We start from the raw sequence: 23,985 nt of genomic DNA, 5'->3' as shown, positions 1-23,985 counted from the left end.
CCCCCCCCCCCCCCCCCCCGAGCATATACCTGATCCAAACATTGTTTCTGGTGGGACATCAATGGTTTAAAGAACATAAATATTCTGCAGAAGTCTTACTTTAACACTCATCATACCATGGAGGTAATATTGCATTCCTGAGGGATTATAGCATTGGAACAACAGTTCTACTGGGTATGACCAAGCCATAAAGACTTGGTTTTGGAAAGAGTATGGTCCTGTCAGCAGATTCTGTCTGTTGCCTAAGGACCAATCTAGTTAAATGTGGCCCTGGTAATTAATGCATGTTATCTGAGAACTAGATGGGTTAAATTGGTTAAACTGATCGAATTAAATGCTGCATTGCTATAGCAGGTGTGAATTTTTTTTTATTTTTTTTTTTAGAAAAAGAAGATGGAAATATACATTAAGAGTTGTAAAACTGTTCATGCTTATTGACCTAGGAATCCCACTGCTAGGATTAGGCCTAAAGGCATTTTTGAGAGGGTAAAAAGTTGTGTATGTATGAAAATATTAATGGAAACTTTGTAAAGACAGAATAACTAGAAATAACACAAATACAGTGATTGGGAGAAATGGCTAAATAAATCGTGATATTTGAATGTAGTGGATTGTATTATGTCATTGGAAATGATAAATATTGAAAATATAGAGAAAAGAAGAGAAACACGGAAAGAAAGTAAGAATAACATATTTTGATTATATTTTTTAAAAGACAGCAACAAAATCAAGAGGAAAAGCATTCAAGTAAAACAAATCCAAAGGAAACTCGATAGCAGAGGATGTTTATATTAGTACACACACACACACACACACACACACACACACACACACACACATATATAATTTACATATTTTAAAACAAATTATAAACTATGCAGTTTTTGGTTTTACATATAATTTTTTAATGCATTTGTTTAAATGTTTTTGTGGTGGTGGTAGTGGTTGTTACTAAGTATATAATTTTAAAAAAAAAAATTTCCTAAGGAAAAAATTCTTTGGATAAATAGTACTTCTCATCATGTGTTTGGCTTTTCAGACAATTTGCATTCTAGAAATTATTAGAACAGTGATGGTGAACCTGTGGCATGGGTGCCAAAGATGGCATGTAGAGCCCTCTCTGTGGGCATGAGGGCAACCTCCCCTCACCCCACCACCCCACCTCTGTCCCCAAGTTCCTTACAAGAAAGGCAGAGGAACTTGAGTGGAGATGCTCCCCTCCCCTTCTTCATCATGCCTGTGGACATTTTTTCACAACCTTTGCCTAGCAGCCCAGCGGAAACTCACAGGGGGTAAGGTGGGAGACTCAAAGGTGACAGAGCTGGTGGGGAGCGGAGTGCTTGGGCCACTCCTGTCCTCCTCTCCACATGTGCCTTTTATCATCTGCCCTCTGCCCAGCAACCCAATGGGTGCACTTTGTCCCTCCCTCCCCTGTTTGGGGTAATGGTGAACTGGGGCACAGCACTTGGTCTGGGAGGGTGTGGACCGTGGCACTCGGTCTCTGGTGGGAGCTGGCACAGCCCTTGGTCTAGGGAATGGGGTGGGGGTGGAATCTGGCACTCTATCTCTAAAAGGTTCACCATCACTGGATTATAGTATAAAGGTGATTATCATCTGGGTAGTTCACCATGGTCACTTTTGCTGCATTTAACTAATAAACAAGGAGAACAATGCAAGACATTTGGGCCCAGATGATAAATTCTTTTTAGAATTCCTCTGCCCTAACAGAGGGATTAATTTTTGGGCTTCCTATCCTCAAAGTAAAACTTGGATTTTAATAAAAGGCAAAGGTAGATATTTTTAAGTATTCTTCATTTTCTCTGGTTGGCAATACCTTTTCTTCCCCATGTACTTCACATGGTACTTAATTTGAGCTTGTCTACTATCTTTAGTAATGTTGTGATTTCTACTTTTCTATTTGTGTCTTAGAGTCATGTCTTTGTGGCTTATCCCTTTATTGAACTTGTACAATACATGAGGTTGGTAGCAATCTCTCATCTTTTTATCCCTCCCATTGCCTTTTACAGTGCCCTTTGTACACAGCACTTTCATTACAAATGATCATTGAATCTACAGTTCACATTAACAATTCATATAATGTCATGTTTTAAGCTTTACAAAGGATAGAATTTAATTGAATTTTGAATTGACATTTTCCTATTTTAGGCCCTCTCATGGCACTTAATACATGAGCAGATGCCATTAAGTATGGATCTGCAGGCTGTCCTGGATTGCTGCTGTCTAACTTTGCAGCTGCCTGCTCTTTGGAATATGTTGTCATCAATAGAATATGTCACCCACGTGTGCTCCCTAATTCATTGTGTTCGATTTATTCTAGAAGCAAGTGAGTAAAATATATGTCATTGGATTTCCCCCCCCCTCTTAATTCTCTCAGAAGAGATCTGATATTGTTCAGTATCTTAGCATTTAGGTCAGAAGTTGTATATTTCCCAGAATTGCTTTTAAGCGTTATGTTGATTTTTTTTTTTTGAACCCTGGACCTGGTTTGTTGTTTGTTGTTCCGTTGTTCCTGGTCTCAAAGGAACATTAGATTAATCAGATTTCATTTAAAAAGAAGTTTTTTCCTCTGGCTTCATTTGTGACAAATATTTCTATACCACATTTTAATACTTAGATGTTATGAAATGAAAATGGCTTTTCCTTTTCAAGGAAAAGGTCAAAAAGACCTGCTGAGGGTCATTTGCCTAAAATTTAAAAATTAAATATTATTTAGTGGAGCTTGGAGGACATTTGAAAATTTTACTTTTTAAAAGTTGAACATTATACAATGTTATTTGGAAGGTTAATGGTATAAATGTTTTTAACTAGAGTATTTGTAATAAATAATTTACAAATAAAGATTCAAGTTTTATTATTCAAAGGCAAGAGTTCAGATTTGAGAAATTGCGTGTTTGTTCTAATGAACTTTTAAATAGTCACTGATTAAAAAAAACTTCCTGATTTGAAAGTTATAGAGGGTCAGAGTAGAATGAATTGACCATCGCAATTTAAAATTTTGATTCCTTGTGAATATGAAGAGTTTGCAAGAATTCACCTATATCTGGTCAGTTCAAAGCACAGTGCTGGCATATAATTGGTATTTAATACTACTTGCTGAGTAATTGATTTGTTGCTTGGTCAAGTGATTCTTTTATCCAAGACCAAGGACAGAAAGTTGTTTATGCTATTATATTGACAGAATATAAAACCATTTCTTTAAATTCTTTAAGGCCAAGAAAGTATGATAATTTACATATAATTGTTAAGTGATATTTTGAAACTTTTTTTTGATCTGTATGTAATTTTAGTTGCAATTCAACCTGGGGATCAACTTCTTAGTCCAGAAAGAAGGAAGAATACCCCAAGAGGAATCAGTGAAGATGAAGTTGATTCAGATGTACAGGGTGAGTTTTTAAATGACACAATTTTTCTTGTCTTGTTTGAAAATTTTTTCCACATAAGAAAAATGTTCCTATTTTGGATTGCTATTGGTGTGAAGCTTGCTGGAAGGAGGGATCATAGAATCTCAGTTAGACCAGGCACCAAAAATCATCTCATCCAAATTGTAGTAGAATAAAAAATTGTTCAATTACAAACCTATATTTGCTTGAAGACCTTTAGTAAAGGGGAAACCTTTTATTTCTTTTCCTTCCTCTGTCCCCTCCCATCCTGATTGAGAAGGCAAAAAAGATAATATCCCTTATACATACGATGTCATGCAAAACATTTCCACATTAGCCATGTTCTGAGGGGAATAAAGGACAAAAAAAGAGAGAAAATGCTTCAATCTGCATTGTGAATCCATCATATCTCTGCCTAGACATTAATAGCATTTAACGTCATGAGTCCTTTTGAGTTATAGTGGATTGTTATATTGATTAATAGTCTTGAATATATGTTCCCTCTTTTAAATTTGCCATTCTTTTCTGAAGCCTTACTTTTGATTGGCCACAGTGGTAAAAGTACCATTTCTGTGCTAACTAAAGCCTGCAGTTCCTTGCTTTCTGCTTCCTTGTTCTTTTTTTTAAAACATTTATTAATATTTATTTTTTAGAAAAGTTAACATGGTTACATAATTCATGCTCTTACTTTACCCTTCACCCCCCGGCCTCCCTCCCTCCCATAGCCAATGCTCATTTCCACTGGTTTTATAAAATGCGTCATTGATCAAGACCTATTTCCAAATTGTTCATGGTTGCATTGGTGTGGTAGTTTTGAGTCTAAATCCCCTATCATGTCCGCCTCAACCCATGTGTTCAAGCAGTTGCTTTTCTTCTGTGTTTCCTCTCCTGCATTTCTTTCTCTGAATGTGGATAGCATCTTTACCATAAGTCCCTCAGAATTGTCCTGGGTCATTGCATTGCTACCAGTACAGAAGTCTATTACGTTCTATTTTACCACAGTGTATCAGTCTCTGTGTACAATGTTCTCCTGGCTCTGCTCCTTTCACTCTGCATCAGTTCCTGGAGGTCTTTCCAGTTCACATGGAATTCCTCCAGTTTATTATTCCTTTGAGCGTAATAGTATTCCATCACCAGCATATACCACAATTTTTTCAGCCATTTCCCAATTGAAGGACATACCCTCATTTTCCAGTTTTTTGCCACCACAAAAAGTGTGGCTATAAATATTTTCATACATGTCTGTTTATCTATGATCTCTCTAGGGTACAAACCCAACAATGGTATGGCTGGATCAAAGGGCAATGTTGTTCTTTCTAATAGGATTATATGTATGGAAATCAGTAGAAATAGACTTGTCTTTAGAGGTTCCCATCCTTGTCTTAGATACCTGCTCCAGGACCATGGCAGATATCTTCTTCTTAATTTGAGGGTAAGAAATCAATGCTGCCTTTGTACTTTTCAGTGAGGAATAAGCACCACTACCCAGCTCGTCCTAGAATCCCAGAAAATTCGTTCTAATGGTCCAGAAGGTTCTGTTCTTCTACTAATATAATCTATTCCCCCTCCACAATACACCTAACATTGATCATCCACCCTCTGCTTAAAGACATTGAGCAAAGGATACCTCCTGAAGCCATCAGTTCTGCTTTTAGAGAACTCAGATCGGTTAGGAAGTTTTCAACTATAATATAGCAAGTCTGTATTTGCCACTGTAACTTCTCCCCACTGCACCTAGTTCTGCTTTCTGGGTGTAAGCAGAACAAGTTCAATTCATTTTCCAAATGTAAGCCTTTCAGAAGAACCTCAAACATCCCCTCACACTGTATCTTCTACAAGTGAATCCTCCATGGTTTTTTTCAGCTAATGCTCAGATGTCATCATAGTCTCAAAACCCTGCACCATCCTGTTTGTCTTCCTCTGCATATTTTTTCCCCCTTAACATTATTATCCCTTAACTATAGTGCCCAATGCTGAACCTAGTCCTCTACATATATTCTAAAGAGGTCAGTATGTAGCAGCATCTTCACCTCTCTAGTATATCCTTTCTCTTTTTACCTTTTACCTTCTGTTTTAGAATTAACACAGAGTATCATTTCCAAAGCAGAGTGGCAGTAAGGGCTAAGCAATTGGGGTTAAATGACTTGCCCAGAGTCACATAGCTAGAAAGTGGCGCTGAGACCAGATTTGAACCCAGGATCTCCTGTCTCCAGGCCTGGCTCTATCCACTGAGCCACCTGGCTGCCCCCAGAAGGTAAGGGCTTTTAAAAGAGAAAGAGAGAGAGTCACTGGCATATGCATTGGCAGAGGCCTGGACCACTGAGAGGTATAGGGGCTGACTTGATCCCAGGCCATCTGGTTCTCTGTTTACTATGTTACTATGTTAACTTGTTTTTTCTTCGGAAACAAACAAACAAACACCATTTTTGGAAATTGATTTTAAAATTTTATGAGGAATCAAAGTAATATTTAGGAGTCTAAAGTTTGGACCTACTATTGTCTTCCCTTTCTGAAAGTCTAAATGCATTTATTTTCTGGCAGTTTCCCCTTTCCTGAGGTCTTTTCAAAACAATGACAAACTTAGTGGTTCCATATTCTAGGTGTTTCAGGTCATGAATATGTAACACCACCACCTCTCTACCCCCTAAATAAATTGAGCTCACCAGATCTAGTGGGGGCTCATCTTACTACTCCCTACTTCTTTTTCAGCTCACCATTAGTTGTTTTGGTTCATTCTCATTGAAAACCTGTTTTCCTCAGCACTGTACCAGAAGAAGATTCAGGCAGCTCTGCCTGCTTTTTTTCTCTTCATGTTTCAGTCTCTCCCCTGGCAGTGGTTATGGCCGTTCTTTTTTCTGTGTTTTTAGAAACTTGAATTTGTTGGGTGATAGGCTCTCTGTGCATCCATCTGAAGCCTGGATAATTGTAATTTCCCATAGCTACTATATCATGCCTCTGAGTCAGGCTTGGCATTTGTTTCCCAAACTCCTCATTTTATTTCCTAATTTTTTAGTATTCAATATTATTCTACAGTGAGAGTTTCCTTTGTTTGTTTCTGCTCCTGGAGATCTTCCATGGAGTGTAAGAAGCTGTTTGATTCTCTTCTCCTCTCCAACTGTGGAAGGAGCCTCATATTTTTTACTTAATTCCAAGGATTCAGTGAGTTTCTGTGTTAGATTTTCCTAACTTCTTCATGTCAAGATTTTCTTTTACCTTTTTCTTTTGTCTTATTTGTTTTTACCTGGAAACCCTCTCATTTTTTAAAGGAAGAACTCTTTATTCTACTTGCTTACTTGGAAAGTGGAAAGTTTCTTGATTTCCTTTACTTCTTCTTTTAGAAGAAAAAACACTGCACACCCTGAGCTTAGATATCAGTTAATTTACTTTGTCAGCAAGACAAACATTAACATAACCAATGTTTTATAGATATCTTAAACTAGATAATCATGTATGCATCTCAAGTTCAGCAAGTCCAAAGCAGAACTTAGTAGCCTTCCCTCTAAACTGTCTCTCTTCTCAACTTTCCTATTAAAATTGAGGGCAGAGGGGAAACTAGGTGACTCATTGGAGAGAGAGCCAGGCCTAAAGATGAGAGGTCCTAGGTTCAAATCTAGCCTGAGATAATTCCTACCTGTGTGACTCTGAGCAAGTCACTTGACCCCCATTGGCTAGCCCTTACCACTCTTCTGCCTTGAAAGCAATACACAGTATTGATTCTAAGACTGTAGGTAAAAGTTAAAAAAGAAATTGAGAGCAAACACCATTGTCCCAGTCACACAGGTTCATAACTTTGACATCAGCCTTGACTACACAATTTAATAGTTTTTTGGGTATAATTCCAAACTAATTTATAGAATTACTGGACAAGTTTACATTTCCACCAATAGGACATTAAAATATTTGCTTTCTTATGGTTCTTCCACAATTTATCATTTTCCTTTTCATCGACTTTACCATTTTAAGTAGTTAGGTGAAATCTCAGAGTTTTATTAATTTGCATTTCTTGGAATATTAGTGATTTAGAGTATATTTGTACATGTCTATTGATAGGTTCAGTTGTTCCTTTGGAAACTGCCTGTTCACATCATTTGATCATATGTTAATTGAGAAATAAAAGTCACTCACTGTCCTGTATATGTACTATTCCTTACCTATTATCTTCCATCTCTAAATGAATTGAGGAAAGAATATTCTTTTATCTCTTCTTTGAGGCCAAGCTTGGTGACAACTAGTTTATAGCATTCTATTTATATTATTATTGGCATTATACACATCCTTATCCTGATTTTGCTCATTACACTTTTCATTAATTTATCTAAATTTCCTTAAATGTCCACATTATTTGTTTCTCACAGCCCAATAATATGCATTTTAATCATGTATCATAACTTTAACCATTCCTTAATTGATGAGCATTTACTTCTTTTTCAGTTCCTTGCAAATGCAAAAATTTGCTGCTCTTAATATTTCTTACCAAATGTTAATTTATGTACTGTCATTAGTTCTTAGCTTGTTTCCTAGTGTGGGACTTGAAATTAAATCTAAAAAAGTATATCTTTGTGGACTTGTATGGCATCTTTCTTCCTCTCTAGGAATGGATTTATCTGAGGATAAAACTATTTTCTACCAACTAGATTTGTTTCTTTCCTTAAGTTCCCAAGTATATTACAGCTGCTTGTGAAATGATCGCAGAAATGGTGGCAGCATTACAGACCGTTTTGTCTTTGGGTCACAAGAGGAACAATGGAATCCCAGCTTTCCTTACTCCTGTACTCAAAAACATCATCATCAGCCTTGCTAGACTGCCATTAGTTAACAGCTATACTAGAGTGCCTCCCTTGGTGAGTATATTCTGTTTTCTATTTCCACAGGACTGTACTTTCATGTATTTTGAAGTTTTGGGGTATATGAGGAACTTGTAGGAAGAATATAAAGGAACCCAATAGTCATCAGATCAGTGAACTTCTTAGAATGTGAAAAGTAATGTTATCAGTCAATATCAATCAATAAACATTATTAAGTGCCTACTGGATGTCAGTGTGGTGCTGATTACTGATAATACAAAAAGAGGCAAAAGCAAGTCTGCTTTCAGGGAGCTCACAATCTAATGGGGAAACCAACATGCAAACAAATATATACAAGTCAAACTATATCTAGGAGAAATAGGAAATAACTAAGAGCTAGAAGGATTAGAATTAGAAGAGCTTGGGAAAGGCTTCTTATAAAAGATAGAGTTTTAATTGGGATTTTAAAAAAGCCAAGGAATTTGGATGGAATTGAGAAGGTAGAGCATTTTAGGATACATAAAAAATTCTCAAAGTCAAGAGATAGCGAGTTTTCACAGAAAAGCTAAGAGGCCAACAATTCTGGATAGAAGAATATGTGTCAGACAGTTGAGGTATTATTGTTTGTCCTTCACTTTCAAAGAGGACCAGTGACATCACAGAGTAATATCTTGACTTGTTTGTGAATTAGATTTAAGTGAGACAGAGTGACCTAACACCATCAGTCTCATTCTCTCTTCTGGAGTAATAGAAACCCTTTGGCAAGACAAAATCAAGGTGATTGGTGATGGCTTGGGATGCAGTGGATGGCTGTGACTATTAGCTAGGTAGGAAAAGAACCAGCAGAGAGTGGTGTCCTGAAAACTGAAGAGAAGGAAAGAGGAACGGGTGATTTACAATGTTAAAGACTGCAGAGAACCCAGGAAAAGTGAGGATTGAGAAAAGACCATTGTATTTGGCAACTAAGAGATCATTGGTAACTTTGCAGACAGCAAGCTTAGTAGACTGATATGGTTGGAGGCCAGACTCTAAGGGGTTAAGAAGAGAATTAACTGAGAAGTATAGAATCACCTTTGCAGACAGCCTTTATGAAGAGTTTAGCTACAAAGGACAGAAGAGATACCAGATTATAGTTAGCAGATATTTTCTGAGGATGGAAGTGTCAATGGCCATGTTTTGGGCAGTGGAAATGAGCCAGTAGAGGGGTTGGCCTTGGTAAAAGGAATAAGGCTCAAGTTCAAACCTGTCCTTAGACACTTCCTAGCTGGTCATAACCTTGGGCAAGTCACTTTTGTTTGCCTTGATTTCTTCAACTATAAATATGGGATTAATAATAGTATCTCTCTTCTGGATTTGTTGTGAATATCAAATGAGATAGTATTTATAAAACACTTTAGCAATGCTCCCAGCACATATTGGTACTTACTTTAATAAATGCTTGTTCTCTTTCCTGTCCTCCACAATCCCTCTCTACCTCATCGGGGTATTTGGAAATTGCAAATCAGTATGTAAATATTGATTCATTTTTATAGCCCAGTTCAGGTAGTACCTCTTCCTTTATGCCTTCTCTGATTTTCCTAGCTATAAACAATTTCCCCCATTTTAAATCTCTTATATAATTTATTATGTTTGGATGTTACCTTCATGTACTCTACACAGTACCTTCATGTTCTCCTTACTTGTATTATAAGTATACACATTGAATATTTATCTTATCTTTTACTAGACTGTAATCATATCATCTTCAGCACAAGAAAATGTGTTTCAGTTAGTTTTGTGTCAGTTAGTTCAGTTAGTTTTGAGCTTTGACTAGCTCAGTCATGTGATGACATGGTAGATATCTAATAAACATGTATTAAAGTTATTTCTAAATTTTATGGTACAGTGATTAGAAATATTTTATGAGTTTAGAGCAGATATGTCAAGTAGTTCTCAAAACTAGAGCTGAGCTTGTAGATTTAGTACTGATGCAACTTGATACCATTTACCTATAAGCACACAAATGAGTTTTTTATTGTTACTGAAGACTCAGCACTTCTGAGTTCTTCCATTCTCTCTATGTAAATCCAATACAGCTGCATTAAGGTAATTCTGTTTCCTTTATGTATTTCAACAGGTATGGAAACTAGGATGGTCACCTAAACCTGGAGGGGAGTTTGGCACAACACTTCCTGAGATCCCTGTAGAATTTCTTCAAGAAAAAGAGATCTTTAAAGAGTTCATTTATCGTATTAATACCTTGGGTGTGTGTCTTGGTAATATATTTTGATTAAGATGTTGTAATAATTTTGATTTTCAAGCACCAGAACAGAAATATCTTATGACACATTGATTCAGATACTGAAATGTCTTTTACATTATAATTTTCTAGCAAGTATTTATTATGCTTCTGCTGTGTTCAGGGTACTAATTTAAGTGCTAGGAAGGATAGAAAACTTAATAGGACATAGTTCCTGCTATCTTATAGATAAAAACTAATAGAGGGATATAACTAATTCACAAATAAGTATTATAAAAGATAAGGCAATAAACCCATAAGGAAAGTGCAGAGTGCTGTATGACACTATGGAGCTCTGAAGAGGTGTCTATTGGGCATTTTATTATTATTCTATCACTACCTTGTCTCATCCTCCATAGGTAATTTTCTAAACCTTTTTTAAAATCTCTGCTTAAGCCTTCAACAGCGCTTCCCCACATTCTATACTTACAACATATACCCCAGCTACTTATTTCATTGGGAAGATAGTTTCTGTCCAATTGAAGTCTTCAGTGTCTTCAAAATAATCTCACTCGGTCCTTTAATCCCCTTAAGCCATTGTCCTGTATGTGTCCTTTCATTCTTACTCTCAGAATTATTGAACATATTCACTGCTTCCACTTTCTTTTGTTTCTCTCTTTATGCTTGGCTTCTGACTTCATGCTAAACTTCTTTCTTCAAAATTATCTCTTCTCATATCTGACAGTCTTTTTTTTTTTTTTTTTTAATCTTCATTTGACACTGTGGACTACTCTTTCTTCTATATTTTTGATGTCTTGTTCTCTCCTGGCTACCCTCCTACCTTTCCCATCACTCCTCTTTTCTTTGCCATCCATATCACATCCACTAATTGTTTTCTTTTTCATGGCTCTGTCCCAGGACTTCTTTTTTCCCTTCAGAATGCAGAGTGGAGAAATTTGGGGCAAGGATTCTCTATTTAGGATGTTATTGTAGTAGTTCATGTGAGGGGATGTAAGCCTGGTCTTGGCTGGTTGTGGTATTAATGAGAAGAAGAAGTATGTAAAAGATTGTGAAGAAATGGAATCAACATGACATAGCTGATTAGATGTGGGAGTGAGGGAGAGGTAATGGTCAAGAATAACTACAATTTTATAAAGATGACTATATCCTGAATAGGTTATAGCTATCATAAATATTATATCCATCATAAGTTGGGAAGTTAGTAAGAAAGGTTGATTTAGGGGAAAGATCCATTTTGGGCTTATTAAATTTATTTTTGTTTATTCATTTTGATCTTTAACCCATGCCTCCCATCTTAGTATCGGTACTATATATTGGTTCCAAGACAGAAAAGTGGTAAGGGCTAAGCAATTGGAGTTAAGTGACTTGTCCAGGGTTAGGGAAGTGTCCAACTAGGAAGTATCTGAGGCCAGATCTGAACCCAGGATCACCTGTCTCTAGGCCTGGCTCTGTGCTTACTGTGCCACCTAGCTGCCTCCACATAATAAGTTCATTTAAAAAGTAATTAATTACAGGCCTGGAGACAGGAGGTCCTAGGTTCAAACCCGGCCTCAGCCACTTCCCAGCTGTGTGACCCTGGGCAAGTCACTTGACCCCCATTGCCCACCCTTACCAATCTTCCACCTATGAGACAATACACGGAAGTACAAGGGTTTAAAAAAAAAGTAATTAATTAATTTTTATTGATTTTAATTTATCGATTTATATTAATTGTTTATTAATATGTATTAATATTTAATAACATCAAATTTATTGATTTAGAATATTTACATGATTCATGCTCTCTCCCTCCTCTCTTTTCTCCCCTGTCCCAGAGCTGACAAGCAATTCCATTGGGTTATACATTTTTGCTCGAAACCTATTTCCATATTATTCATATTTATAATAGACTGGTCTTTTAAAACCAAGACCCCCAATCATATCCCTATCAAACCATGTGATAAGTCATATGTTTTTCTTCTGCATTTATACTCCCACAGTTCTTTCTTTCGATGTGGATAGCATTCTTTCTCTTATGTCCCTTAGCATTGTCCTGGATCATTGCATTGCTGCTAGTAGCAAAATTTATTACATTTGATTGTGCCACAACATTTCTGTGCACAATGTTCTCCTGGTTCTGCTCATTTTACTCTGCACCAGTGAATGGAGTTTCTTCCAGTTCAGTATAATAAGTTCTTAATAAATACTTGTTGATGGTTGATGATATGGTTGATACTATCTTCATTCCTTTAACCTTTCAACATAACTTTCATTTTTTGAATTGTCTTTGTCAGTATTCTCTAAGTACCTTGAGGTTTTAGAGCTAAAAGAGACCTCAGCATTCTTCTTTTCCAACTCCCTCATTTTCTTGATGAGGAAACTCAGGTCCAGAGAGAGGAAATTACTTTTCTGAGGTCACATGTCCAATAACTGGTACACACGAGGCTCCCCCACCCCATGTCCAGTGCTCTTTCAATTAAATCAGATTATTCTTTGTTTGTTACATGAAACCTGAGCATTAATTCCATAAGGGTTGGCTGGTGGAACTTGAGTTTAAAAGTTGGATAAAATTTTGCTTTTAATATTCCTAGGATGGACAAGTCGCACTCAGTTTGAAGAGACCTGGGCCACCCTGCTTGGCGTCCTTGTAACTCAGCCCATTGTGATGGATCAAGAAGAGAGCCAACAGGAAGTAAGGTTACAGAGGGGCTGTACATCACTGTGTCAGTATGATTTTTGGTTTGGAAGCTTGTTTTTGGGTTGAAGTTTGATAGATCCTTGCAGCCTATAAATGCTTTAATAATCAATAGCAGAGTAGTAAGAGACAGGAAGCTATACTTCTGATGTTATTATCCAGTTTCTAAAATAACCAGATAATTTCTTCATTTCTCTCATTGTGTTGATTGAGGAGAAAAATCATCATTCCTATTCATTCTCCATTTAGTGTGTGAAATGAAACATTTTAAAATATAGAAATCATAAAGGTATTAATATGTTTCTGAAAGTTCACATCTTTCTGACTTTTGCGTATTGGTCAAAAGCGAGAAGAGGGTAGAAGTTCTTATGATGCTGTTAGAAAATATTTCTATGGTTCATTTTTTACTTGAGCCATTTTTGAGTACTTATTAAGCTTCCTGTTTATGTTAATGAAATTAAGCACTTCTAAGCACCTATCATGTGCAGGACATTGTGTTTGGTGTTTTTGGAAGGCCTACAGACACTTACATAAGACAGTTTCTCCCTTCATGGAGTATAAGGTATGAGGATGTAACATCTACAAAGACTATCTATGTGCTACCAGCAAGAACAAATGAAGTTTGTGAGAAAAGGAAACACTGCCTTCAGAGTTTGAGAGAGGAAAGATCTTTTTTGACCTGGGGAATTAAGGAAATGATTGATAGAGAAAATGGCCTTTGAGTGGGATCTCTAAAGGGTAAGTTTTAAAGACTGGATAGAATTTCAGGGATGAGGTGGAATGGAGATCAGCTTCAGCAAAGGCCTAGAAGTGGTAAAACAAGTTTTTACATTAAAAAGCACTGAGGGGCAGTGAGGTAGCTCAGTAGATAGAGATCCAGGTGTAGAGATGGGAGGTTCTGAGTTCAAATGTAACCTCATACACTTTCTAGGTGTGTGACCCTGGGCAAGTCACTTGCCCCCCCCCATTGCCAGCCCTTGCTGCTTTTCTTCCTTGTGTAAGATTAAAATTAATATCAATAACTCCAAGTACTATATTTTGTAAGATTTATTAGTAATCACTTGAGATAGAAGTACAAAGCTTAAGTATGACCACGTGAGTAAACTTTCCTGCCAAGCTCTCCTTCAACCTCTACAACCGCCTTCCCAGGAACAGAGAGAGAGCAAGTGAGGAGCTACCTCAGCACCTTTATTTTGAAAGCAAAGCATGTAACATAATGTGAGAAAGAAAACGGGAAGGAAGCTAGGAAAGAAAGTTCTGGGGAGAAGATTCTAATTACACACTTGGAACCAACACACAGTATTGATTCTAAGAATGAAGAGAAGGATTAAAAAAGAAAGTCAGTGAGTTCCAGTATTGATTATTTGCAAGAGAATAGTATAAGAAAAGGGATGGGTGTTGCCTTATTGCAAAGGTCCCTAAATGTCAGTCTAAGCAGTCAGGATTATTTGGTAAGCAGTTAGGAATTACTGAAAGGTATTGTGTAGATCAATGATTCCCAAAGTGGGTGCCACCACCCCCTGGTGGGTGCTGCAGCGATCCAGGGAGGTGGTGATGGCCACAGGTGCATTTATATCTTTACTATTAATTGCTATTAAAATAAAAAAAAATTAACTTTCAGGGGTGCTAAGTAATATTTTTTCTGGAAAGGGGGCGGTAGGCCAAAAAAGTTTGGGAACCACTGGTGTAGAGGAATAACATTACAGTATTCTGAGTTTTAGAAACTTAGGCAAAATAAAAGTGTGTTAAAAAGGGGGGGGGGGATAATCATGTTTAAAGGTGGAAAACATATAATGTTGTAGAATATGAACATACATAAGTCTATCCTGATTTTAGCAATATTGGGTAATAATTAGAATAGAGAAATTTGGCAAAAGTATTGATAGAACTGAGGGGACAGTTTCTATAAAGACCATTTTATTTTGTCATACTTAAGTGATCCTTACTCTAAAGAATATAGACAGTTACTAAAAAGGGTTGTAGATAGTTGTATATAAGTGGATACTTAACTTGGATGTCATGGTCTTATATGGACAAAATAAAACTGATGCCATCTTGAGAAATTGTATCCTTTTACAATTACAAGTAATTTATAAGAGATTGTTATTTTCTTCCAAGTATAGCCCAGGGTCCACTAGATATCTCTTAAGATCCTTTTAGAGGGTCCACAAGGTAAAAATTTCATAATAATACTAAAATGTTTTCATTTTTGTTATGGTAACTATAGATTGACATCACCCAAACAAACATAAATTCTTTGGTAGGTCCTCAAGCCTGTGAAGTAGCCCTGAGACCATAATATTGGATAACCAGTGTTCCAAGCCATATCATAGTCAAATCCCAGAATTATTTTATTTTCAGCATATTTGACTGGTCTTAATTTCTCCTTTGTGTTCTGTCATAACATAGACTCCTTCTTTTTACAGGAAGATACAGAGAGAACCCAAATCAATGTTCTTGCAGTACAAGCCATTACATCATTGGTGTTAAGTGCAATGACCCTTCCTGTTGCAGGCAATCCAGCAGTTAGCTGCTTGGAACAACAGCCCAGGAACAAAGCTCTTAAAGCTCTGGATACAAGGTACTTAAAGATCATGGAGTAGGTAGAGAGGTGAGGCCATACAGAAGAGTGAAAATAATGCTTGAGTCAGTTATAGGAGAGCTAGAGTCAGTGTCTCCTAGGGTTAGGAACTAGAACAGCAATGGGACCTTCAAGATCATTGGGCCAATTACCTCATCTGACAGTATAAAGGGTAGACCTGGGGTGACACAAATAATAGTTATTTAAAGGGTTTACTGGGGGAGGGTAGGAGGCAGATGAGTACTAGAAAACAGAGCTAGAATTTGCACTCTGATCCTCCTTCCCTCCTTTCCCTGCATTGTACTCTGTAGCCCCCTCTATCTATGGTCCTATGACCAGGGGCAGATTTCATAACTTCTCTGAACCTCAGCTCCCCTATCTTTAAAATGCAGATGATATTTGTATGCATGCTTACTTTACAGGATTATTGTGGGAAAGTTATTTCTAAACCAAAACTTTATAAATGTGAATTTTTATTGTTTACATTTAATAATGCTAAAGGTCTGAGTGGCTTTAAATTTTTTTTTAATTGTAAACAGTTATCAACAAAAGCAAATAAGTGTACAAAGAATGGGGCAAAACATTACCTAAAAGTCAGTGTGTACTTTGTATTTCTAGCACCAGACATAGTGGGGAAAAAAAAAGAAAAACATCATTGAACTCATTCTAAGGGAACTTATGTTTTAATAAGAGAAAAAAGACATGAACATAAATAATCAGAACCAAATGAATTAATAAATATTTTTGCAGAGAGAGCTCCATTTTTCCTTAAGATTTAAAAAAAATATATTATTTTTAGCTTTCTTTTTAAAATTTGAGTTCCAAATTCTCTCTCTCTCCCATCCCTCCACAACCTGTTGAGGAGGTAAGCAAAATGATATCAATTTCACATATGTAATCATGCAAAACATATTTCCATATTATCCATCTTACAGAAACTAAAAACAAGAAAAATTTGCTTCATTTTGCACTCAAGTTCATCAGTTCTCTTCCTCAAGGTGGATAGTTTTGTTTTTTTTCCCCCATGGGTCATTTGGAATTGTCTTGGATTGTTTTAGAGTAGCCAAGCCTTACACAGTTGATCATCATTAAGGTATTACTTTTACTATGCACAGTGATCTCTTGTTTCTTCTTACTTTACTTTGCATCAGTTCCTATAGGTCTTTGACATGTTTTTTCTGACACACCCCTCCCCCTCTTCTTTTAGCACAGTATTATTCCATGACAATTTTTTAGTCTTTTTTTTTTTTTTTAAACCCTTGTACTTCGGTGTGTTGTCTCATAGGTGGAAGATTGGTAAGGGTGGGCAATGGGGGTCAAGTGACTTGTCCAGGGTCACACAGCTGGGAAGTGGCTGAGGCTGGGTTTGAACCTAGGACCTCCTGTCTCTAGGCCTGACTCTCACTCCACTGAGCTACCCAGCTGCCCCCAGTCTTTGTTTTTTTAAGTTTGAGCCAAGTCGGAAAGCAATCTGATAGAGATTTTACATGTTTAATAGTGTAAACTGTCTTTCCATATTAGTTATTTCGTTAAAGATAACTTGAACAAACAAAAGGGAAGGTCTTAGCCTGTGTTCAGACTTCATCAGTTATTTCTTTGAAGTCAGATGGTTTTTTATTAAGTCCTTGAGGATTTTGCCGGTTCACTGTATTGCTAAGAATAGCTAAGTCATTCACAAATGCTCATAATATAAGTTACTGTTGTGTTTTCTTGGTTCTGTTCATTTTACTTTGCATCAGTTCATATAAGTCTTTCCAGGTTTTTCTTAAGTCATCCTCATTGTTTCTTATAGTGTAATAGTATTCCATTTATAATGGTTAAATTGGGATTTTGACTAAATAAGATACTATTTTCTCATTTTCTTCTAATCTTAGTTATTTAGTTTAGTTTGTGTAAAACCTTTTTAGTTTAATATAATCAAAATTATCTGTTTTCTATTTTATGATGCTTTCTATCTCTTGTTTGGTAATAAATTCTTCCCTTGCCCATAGGTTTGACTATGCTCCTCTAATTTGCTAATGGTACATTTAGGCCCCTTTCCATTTTCTTTGGTCTCTTTATGATACACCCAAAGGTGGGTCAAAGAGTATACACAGTTCCATAGTCCTTTGGTAATAGTTCTAAATTGTACCCCCCAGAATAGGTACACCAATTCAGACCTCAACCAGCAATTTATTTAGACTACCTAAATTTTCTTTCTTCCCCTTCTTTATTTGAGCTGATACCTCAAAGTTGTTTTAATTTGATTTCTCTAATCAATAGTGATTAGAGCATTTTTATATGACTATAGATTGCTTTGATTTTCTCTTCTGAAAACTGCCTGTTCATATTCTTTGATCATGTATCATTTAGAATGACTCTAATTTTGATAAATTTAATTTAGTTCTCTATATATTTCCCGAAATGATGCCCTTTTCCAGAAAAACTTGCTGCAAAAATTTTGGATATTACTTTGGTACCTTTTAAGCAAAATATAGTTTCCCTGCTTTTCTTTTAAATTATGTCTAGTTTTGCTTTTTCTTTGTCTGAGGTCATAATTGTTCCCCCGGCCTTTTAAAAAAAAAAATTTAGCTGAATCATAGTAGATTCTGCTCCAACCCTTTATTTTAACTCTTTGTGTTTTTTTTTATTTAAAATGTATATTTGGTAAATAACATTATTGGATCCTGATTTCTAATTCGTCCCGCTATTTGCTTCCATTTTATGGGTTAATTTATCCTATAAATTCATAGTTTTGATTACTAACTATATATTTTCCTGTATCCTATTTTCTTCTGTTTATCTTTCTATCTTTTTATATTGTCCCTCCTCAAAAGTCTGTTTTGCTTCTGACCACTGCTTCCCTTAACCACTCTCCCTTTTCTACTTCTTTCCCGATTCCATGTCTCCTAACACCTTCTCCTCCTATTTCCCTCTTGAGCAAGGTAGAGTTCATTACCCAACTGAGTGAGTGAGTGAGTGAGTGAGTGAGTGAGTGAGTGTGTGTGTGTGTGTGTGTGTGTGTTCTTCCCTTTTTGAAACAATTCTGATGAGAGTGAGTTTCAAGCATTTCCTTCCATTTCCCTCATTTTCCCTTCCACTCTAAAAATCTCCTTTTGTTATATAAGAAAATTTTTCCTATTCTATTTCCCACTTCTCTCAGTGCCTCCCTTTCTTACCTCTTCATCTTTTTTTATTTTTTTCTCTTGAGGTCATTCCAACATAATTAACTCACACTCAAGTATTTTATCTCTGGAGACTCCTAACTGCTCTAATAATGATAAAGTTCTTAGAAATTACATGTATTGTTTTCCCTTGTAGGAATGTAAACAATTTAACTTTATTGAGTTTTTATGGTTGCTTTTTTATGATTACCTTTTTATTCTTTTCTTGAGGCTTTTATTTTTATGCCAAATTTTCTATTTTGCTCTGGGTTTTTTATTGGAAAATACTTGCAAGTCCTCTCATTAAAAATCTATTTTTTTCTATGAAAGATTATTCTAAGTTTTGTTGAGTAGATTATTCTTGGATGTAACCCTAGCTCCTTTAGTTTTCACTCCTTTAATTTGGAAACTGCCAGATCCTGTGTGATACTTGACTGACTCCATGATATTTTAATTGTTTCTTTCTGGTTACTTAAACTATTTTCCCCTTTTCCTGAGAGTTCTGAAATTTGGCTATAATAATCCTTGTAGTTTTCATTTTGGAATCTCTTTTAGTATGTGATTGGTGGATTCTTTCAATTTCTGTTTTACCCTCTGGGTCTAATTTTCCTTTATAATTTTAAAAAATATATTGTCTAGTCTCTTTTTATCTTGGCTTTCAGGTTGTCCAATTAGTAAGGCATCTCTCCTCTATTTCTAAGTCAATTTTTTTTCTGATTAAATAGTTCACATTTTCTTCAATTTTTTCCATTCTTTTGATTTTATTTTATTGTTTTTTTTTTAAGTCTCATAGTACCATTAGTTTTCACTTGCCCAAATTCTAATTTTTAAGGCATTATTTTCTTTAGTGAGCTTTTGTTTCTTCATTTGGCCTATTTTGCTTTTTAAAAAGTTCTTTTCTTCAGTGAATTTTTATGTCTATTTTGCCATTAGGCCAATTTTTTTTTTTTAAGGCCTTAGAATTGTAAACAGGATTCCTGTTCCCTTGTGGTCAATCACAAGCACTCCTCACTTTCTAGAACTGTCATCCAGAATTGCTTATGGGCAATCGATTTGCCAGTCTATGTTTGCTTTCTCCTGGGGGCCAGCAAAGCATCCCATACAATCTATTTCTTCCCAGTTTTCTGCCTTCCTTACTATTTCTGGGCTTAATGCTCCTGAAGCTACTGTGCTGCCACTATTATAGCCACCTCCAAGGCCCACTGTTGATGGTGGTACTACCATGTGACCTGCAGACCAGCACTCTACTCTATCCCAGTGCCACACCCCTTTCTTACCTAACTCCTAAGTTGTCTTAGGTTGTTAAAATATCTCACTCTGACCTATTTTTGGCTCTGCCTCTTCAAAATTTGTTTTGAAATGTTATTTCACAGTTGTTTGGAAGGGTACATTGGGAAAGTTCAGCTGGGTTGCTGCCTTTACCTTCTTGGCTTTGCTTGTGATATGTCTGAGTTGAGAAGTATGACTAGTTTTACAGTTTCTATTGTGCATTGCTCTCTTGTTTTCCAAAATCTTTTCTTTGCCTGGTGTCATTTTCAGTAAGTGTGACTTAAGGCCAGCCCTTTAACCACTCCCTGTCTGTAGTGTTTGCCTGCCAATTAATAGTATTTAAAATCATATGGTGTTAGAACTAGGAACTTTATTCTCTGGATTTTGTCAAAGGGAATATTATATATGAAATGTTACACTAATTATAAGTAATATGCATGAACAATTGGTGTTTCTATCACATGACAATGGCTGAGGATGGGATGTTATGAAGTAACTTTGGTAATACAGGGTAAGGAGATTTCATGGTGTTCTAAAAAATAGCACATCAATATAAAATTTCACTAAGGATAAACATTTATTCTTGCATGAATTAACTTAGTATTGGATAGAAGTAGCTTAAGATTTTCTAAAACCAAATAATGAAATAATTCTAATGTTGCTTTTCATTTTAATTTAGCACATAGGTCTGAGCACAAGATACTATGTTAGATGTGGGGAATTAAAAAATTAAAAACATTTCCCCTATCCTGTGTTAGCTTCTAATAAGGGGGATAAGATATATACACAAAGAAGTAATACAAATAGATAGAACATTATGAAGGCAAAGGAAATGTCCTAGTAAATTGCTCTGAAATTTCAAAGAAAGAGTGATCACTTGGCAGAAAGATTTGGAAAGTCAACTGGGGAGGGGAGAGAGAGCTGAGAGAAACTTTGCATATTTAGTGTTTTCAGGAGTTGTATTGAAGAGAAACAAAATATTGACTAACCTTTGTACTAAATAAAAACCTTTTAGGTTTGGGAGAAAACTGAGTGTTATCAGGGGAATTGTTGAGCAAGAGATTCAAGCAATGGTTTCAAAGAGAGACAACATTCCTACACATCACTTGTACCAGGCTTGGGATCCTGTTCCATCTCTGTCTCCAGCTATGTCAGGTATGCATGGAATAAATCTGTGTGTTTCTGTATATGACAACTGTAATTACTTAATATTTATATTGTTAAATTTTAGACCTGAAACATTTTCCTCTATGACTAATCCATAAAAACACTGAATCCAACAAAAACATTGAAAAATCCATAAAAACTTTAAGAACCTCACATAAGAATTATCTTCTATGAAAGAGTTATCAGAAGCATTAATAAATGGTCCTTCTCCACCACTTATTCAGTAGTAATGTCCTCCAACACATTAACCAAGGATTTGTTTATCTTTTAAATCTATATCATCAAGCAGATTGCTGTAGCTTAAATAGGGAATACACAGACACATTGGCCTTCAACAAGGTGTTCCAAAAATCTTAGTACAGTGTTTAAAACTTTGGGATATCATTTGTGCATGTTGAGAGTTGGATTTATATCTGTATATACATATTAATAATATACTTGTAACACACACACATAAAATATACAGAGTATATCTATGTAGTATGTGTATACATAGATGTATGTGTATTCGTAATACATACACAAAGATGTACAGTTTTTTGCTTTTAATGGGATAGATTTGTCTAGCTTCAAAAACATCAAGCTTCACCAATCCTTTGTTAATAGAGTGATTGTTACTCTAGGATGCTCTATAGTACTGTTGTATGGTTTATGGAAGGCATGTTCAGCACTATGGCTGGTGACAAACCCTCAGTTCTTTATGGAGGTTATTAGGGTCTATGATTTGTGTCAGTGGCCGACCATACTCCTGGGTGAAGCTCTGGCCTATGTTCCATCAGGGATGGCCATGACAGTGACATTTTATGGGGCCTTAATGATATTAGGAAAGATTTTGAATTTTACATCTGGAGAGGCAGAAGTGATGAACCCAGCTTTAGAAAAATTGATTGAACAAATGAAGACTCTTATTGAAATAAACAAACAAATTAGGGAAGGCAAGGAGCTAGATGCACGAACCATCATGCAGCTAGAGATCATAGAGGGAATAGTTTTGCCAAAGAAGGAGGGAGAAAGTAAACAAAAGGCCATGGACAATAACCTCATAGAACAACAAGCTGTAGGGGCTGAAGCAACTCCTGTCACCTTTCTACCTATTACACACAGGCCTCAAAGACCAAAACCCAGGACTCAAGACCAGCATGCCAGGTGACCTGCCTTCTTATCCTAGGGCTCCAACTGCCTTTAACTGCCCCCTCTCTTAGAAGTCTGAGGGGCACTGTGGAATTCCATGATGTAGCCTGAACCCCTCTCTACAGCTTCAACCCCTCTCTGCAATATGAATCTCACAGTGTATACACAGATGTATGTGTATTCATAATACATACACATATATGTACAGTTTTTTTGCTTTTAATGGGATAGATACCTGTCTAGGAGGCCCACATCCTTATTCATACTTCATGGATCAATCTTCTTGACTACTAAACATGCCACCCACCTTTGGTTTTTCACTTGACCTAAAAAAAAGTATTTTCCTGACTAGTTACCATGACATATGCACCCCCTTGAACACAAAATGTGTGTTTAAAAGCTTTGTTAATTTGAAGTAACTCAGAAATAGTATTACAGTAATTACATTTTCATAATGAAAGTTCACAGCGTGTTATTTTACAGCATTCTTGTAAGATAGGTTATCATTGATCATTTCTCTGATTTTACAATTGCAGAAGGAAAAAAAGAAAACACACAAAGGTAGCAATAGTCTATTTAATGCCAAAATCCTTGAAACTTTAAAGACACAAAGTACCTCCTTCAAATGATATCCAAAACAGAGAACTGTGGTCAAAAAATGGAGATGAATATATTTCTGTTATCTTTTGTACCTCTGAAGTCTTTGGTCCTGATTGATCTTTTAGGAGTCTATTATATTAGGGTTTAGAGCTAGAAGGGATCTTAAAATCATCTAGAACATTTTATAGATAAAGTAGGTATGAAGGGTGAATGGATTTTCTCTGCAGCAAATGAATAGTAAGCAACAAAGCTAGTAGTAGTACCAGGTCTTCTCCTCTAGCTCTCATGCCTTTCTCACTATCCCTTATGATTTTTAGACCTATAACTTTAGAGATATGCTTGAGTGGATGGCTTTGTTGAAGCAAATATTCTTTCAAAAGGTAGTGTTTTTGTAGAAGCCCCAAAGGTCTGTCTTAGAGCCTAAAAATAGAGGGCCTGCAGACAGGATATGTCTTGCCATTCTGTGGCACTATCAAAGAAGACATAAGAGTAGAAAACACTTTAGAACACCACTAACTGGTCTGCTAATTCGTTAAAAGGTAACTGAAGAAAAGTACCATAAGATTTACTCGGTTGTATCAAATTTAAAAATAGTAAAGGCTGCTCATGGGTAGGTCGAGCTAACATAATAAAAGTGATAATTCTACCCAAATTAATTTACCTATTTAGTGCCATACCTATCAAGCTACCAAAAAACTTCTTTACTGAATTAGAAAAAACTATAACAAATTTCATTTGGAATAACAAAAGATCAAGAATATCAAGGGAAATAATGAAAATAAAATGTGAAGGAAGGGGGCCTAGCAGTATCAGATATTAAACTATACTATAAAGCAGCAGTCATCAAAACAGTGTGGTACTGGCTAAGAGACAGAGAGGAGGATCAATGGAATAGACTTGGGGTAAATGACATCAGCAAGACAGTGTATGATAAACCCAAAGAGCCCAACTTTTGGGACATGAATCCACTATTTGACAAAAACTGTTGGGAAATTT

At 36.1% G+C, this 23,985-nt stretch overlaps 1 protein-coding gene across 1 annotated transcript in view; it reads left to right on the top strand.

Annotated features, from left to right (window-relative positions):
- The window catches only part of HTT (huntingtin), a 196,843-nt gene that overhangs the window by 137,393 nt on the left and 35,465 nt on the right, over positions 1-23,985 (top strand). The window contains exons 52-58 of the mRNA XM_044681771.1: positions 2,167-2,344; positions 3,309-3,404; positions 8,055-8,242; positions 10,302-10,428; positions 12,995-13,095; positions 15,525-15,679; positions 21,107-21,246. Coding sequence (XP_044537706.1) covers positions 2,167-2,344; positions 3,309-3,404; positions 8,055-8,242; positions 10,302-10,428; positions 12,995-13,095; positions 15,525-15,679; positions 21,107-21,246 — 985 coding nt within the window. The remainder of the gene's footprint in view (positions 1-2,166; positions 2,345-3,308; positions 3,405-8,054; positions 8,243-10,301; positions 10,429-12,994; positions 13,096-15,524; positions 15,680-21,106; positions 21,247-23,985) is intronic.

Source organism: Gracilinanus agilis, chromosome 6 (genome assembly GCF_016433145.1).
Source record: "Gracilinanus agilis isolate LMUSP501 chromosome 6, AgileGrace, whole genome shotgun sequence".
In the NCBI taxonomy this organism is placed as follows: Eukaryota; Metazoa; Chordata; class Mammalia; order Didelphimorphia; family Didelphidae; genus Gracilinanus; species Gracilinanus agilis.
The sequence above is the reverse complement of the archived record's forward strand: the minus strand, read 5'-3'. Positions and strand labels throughout refer to the sequence as shown.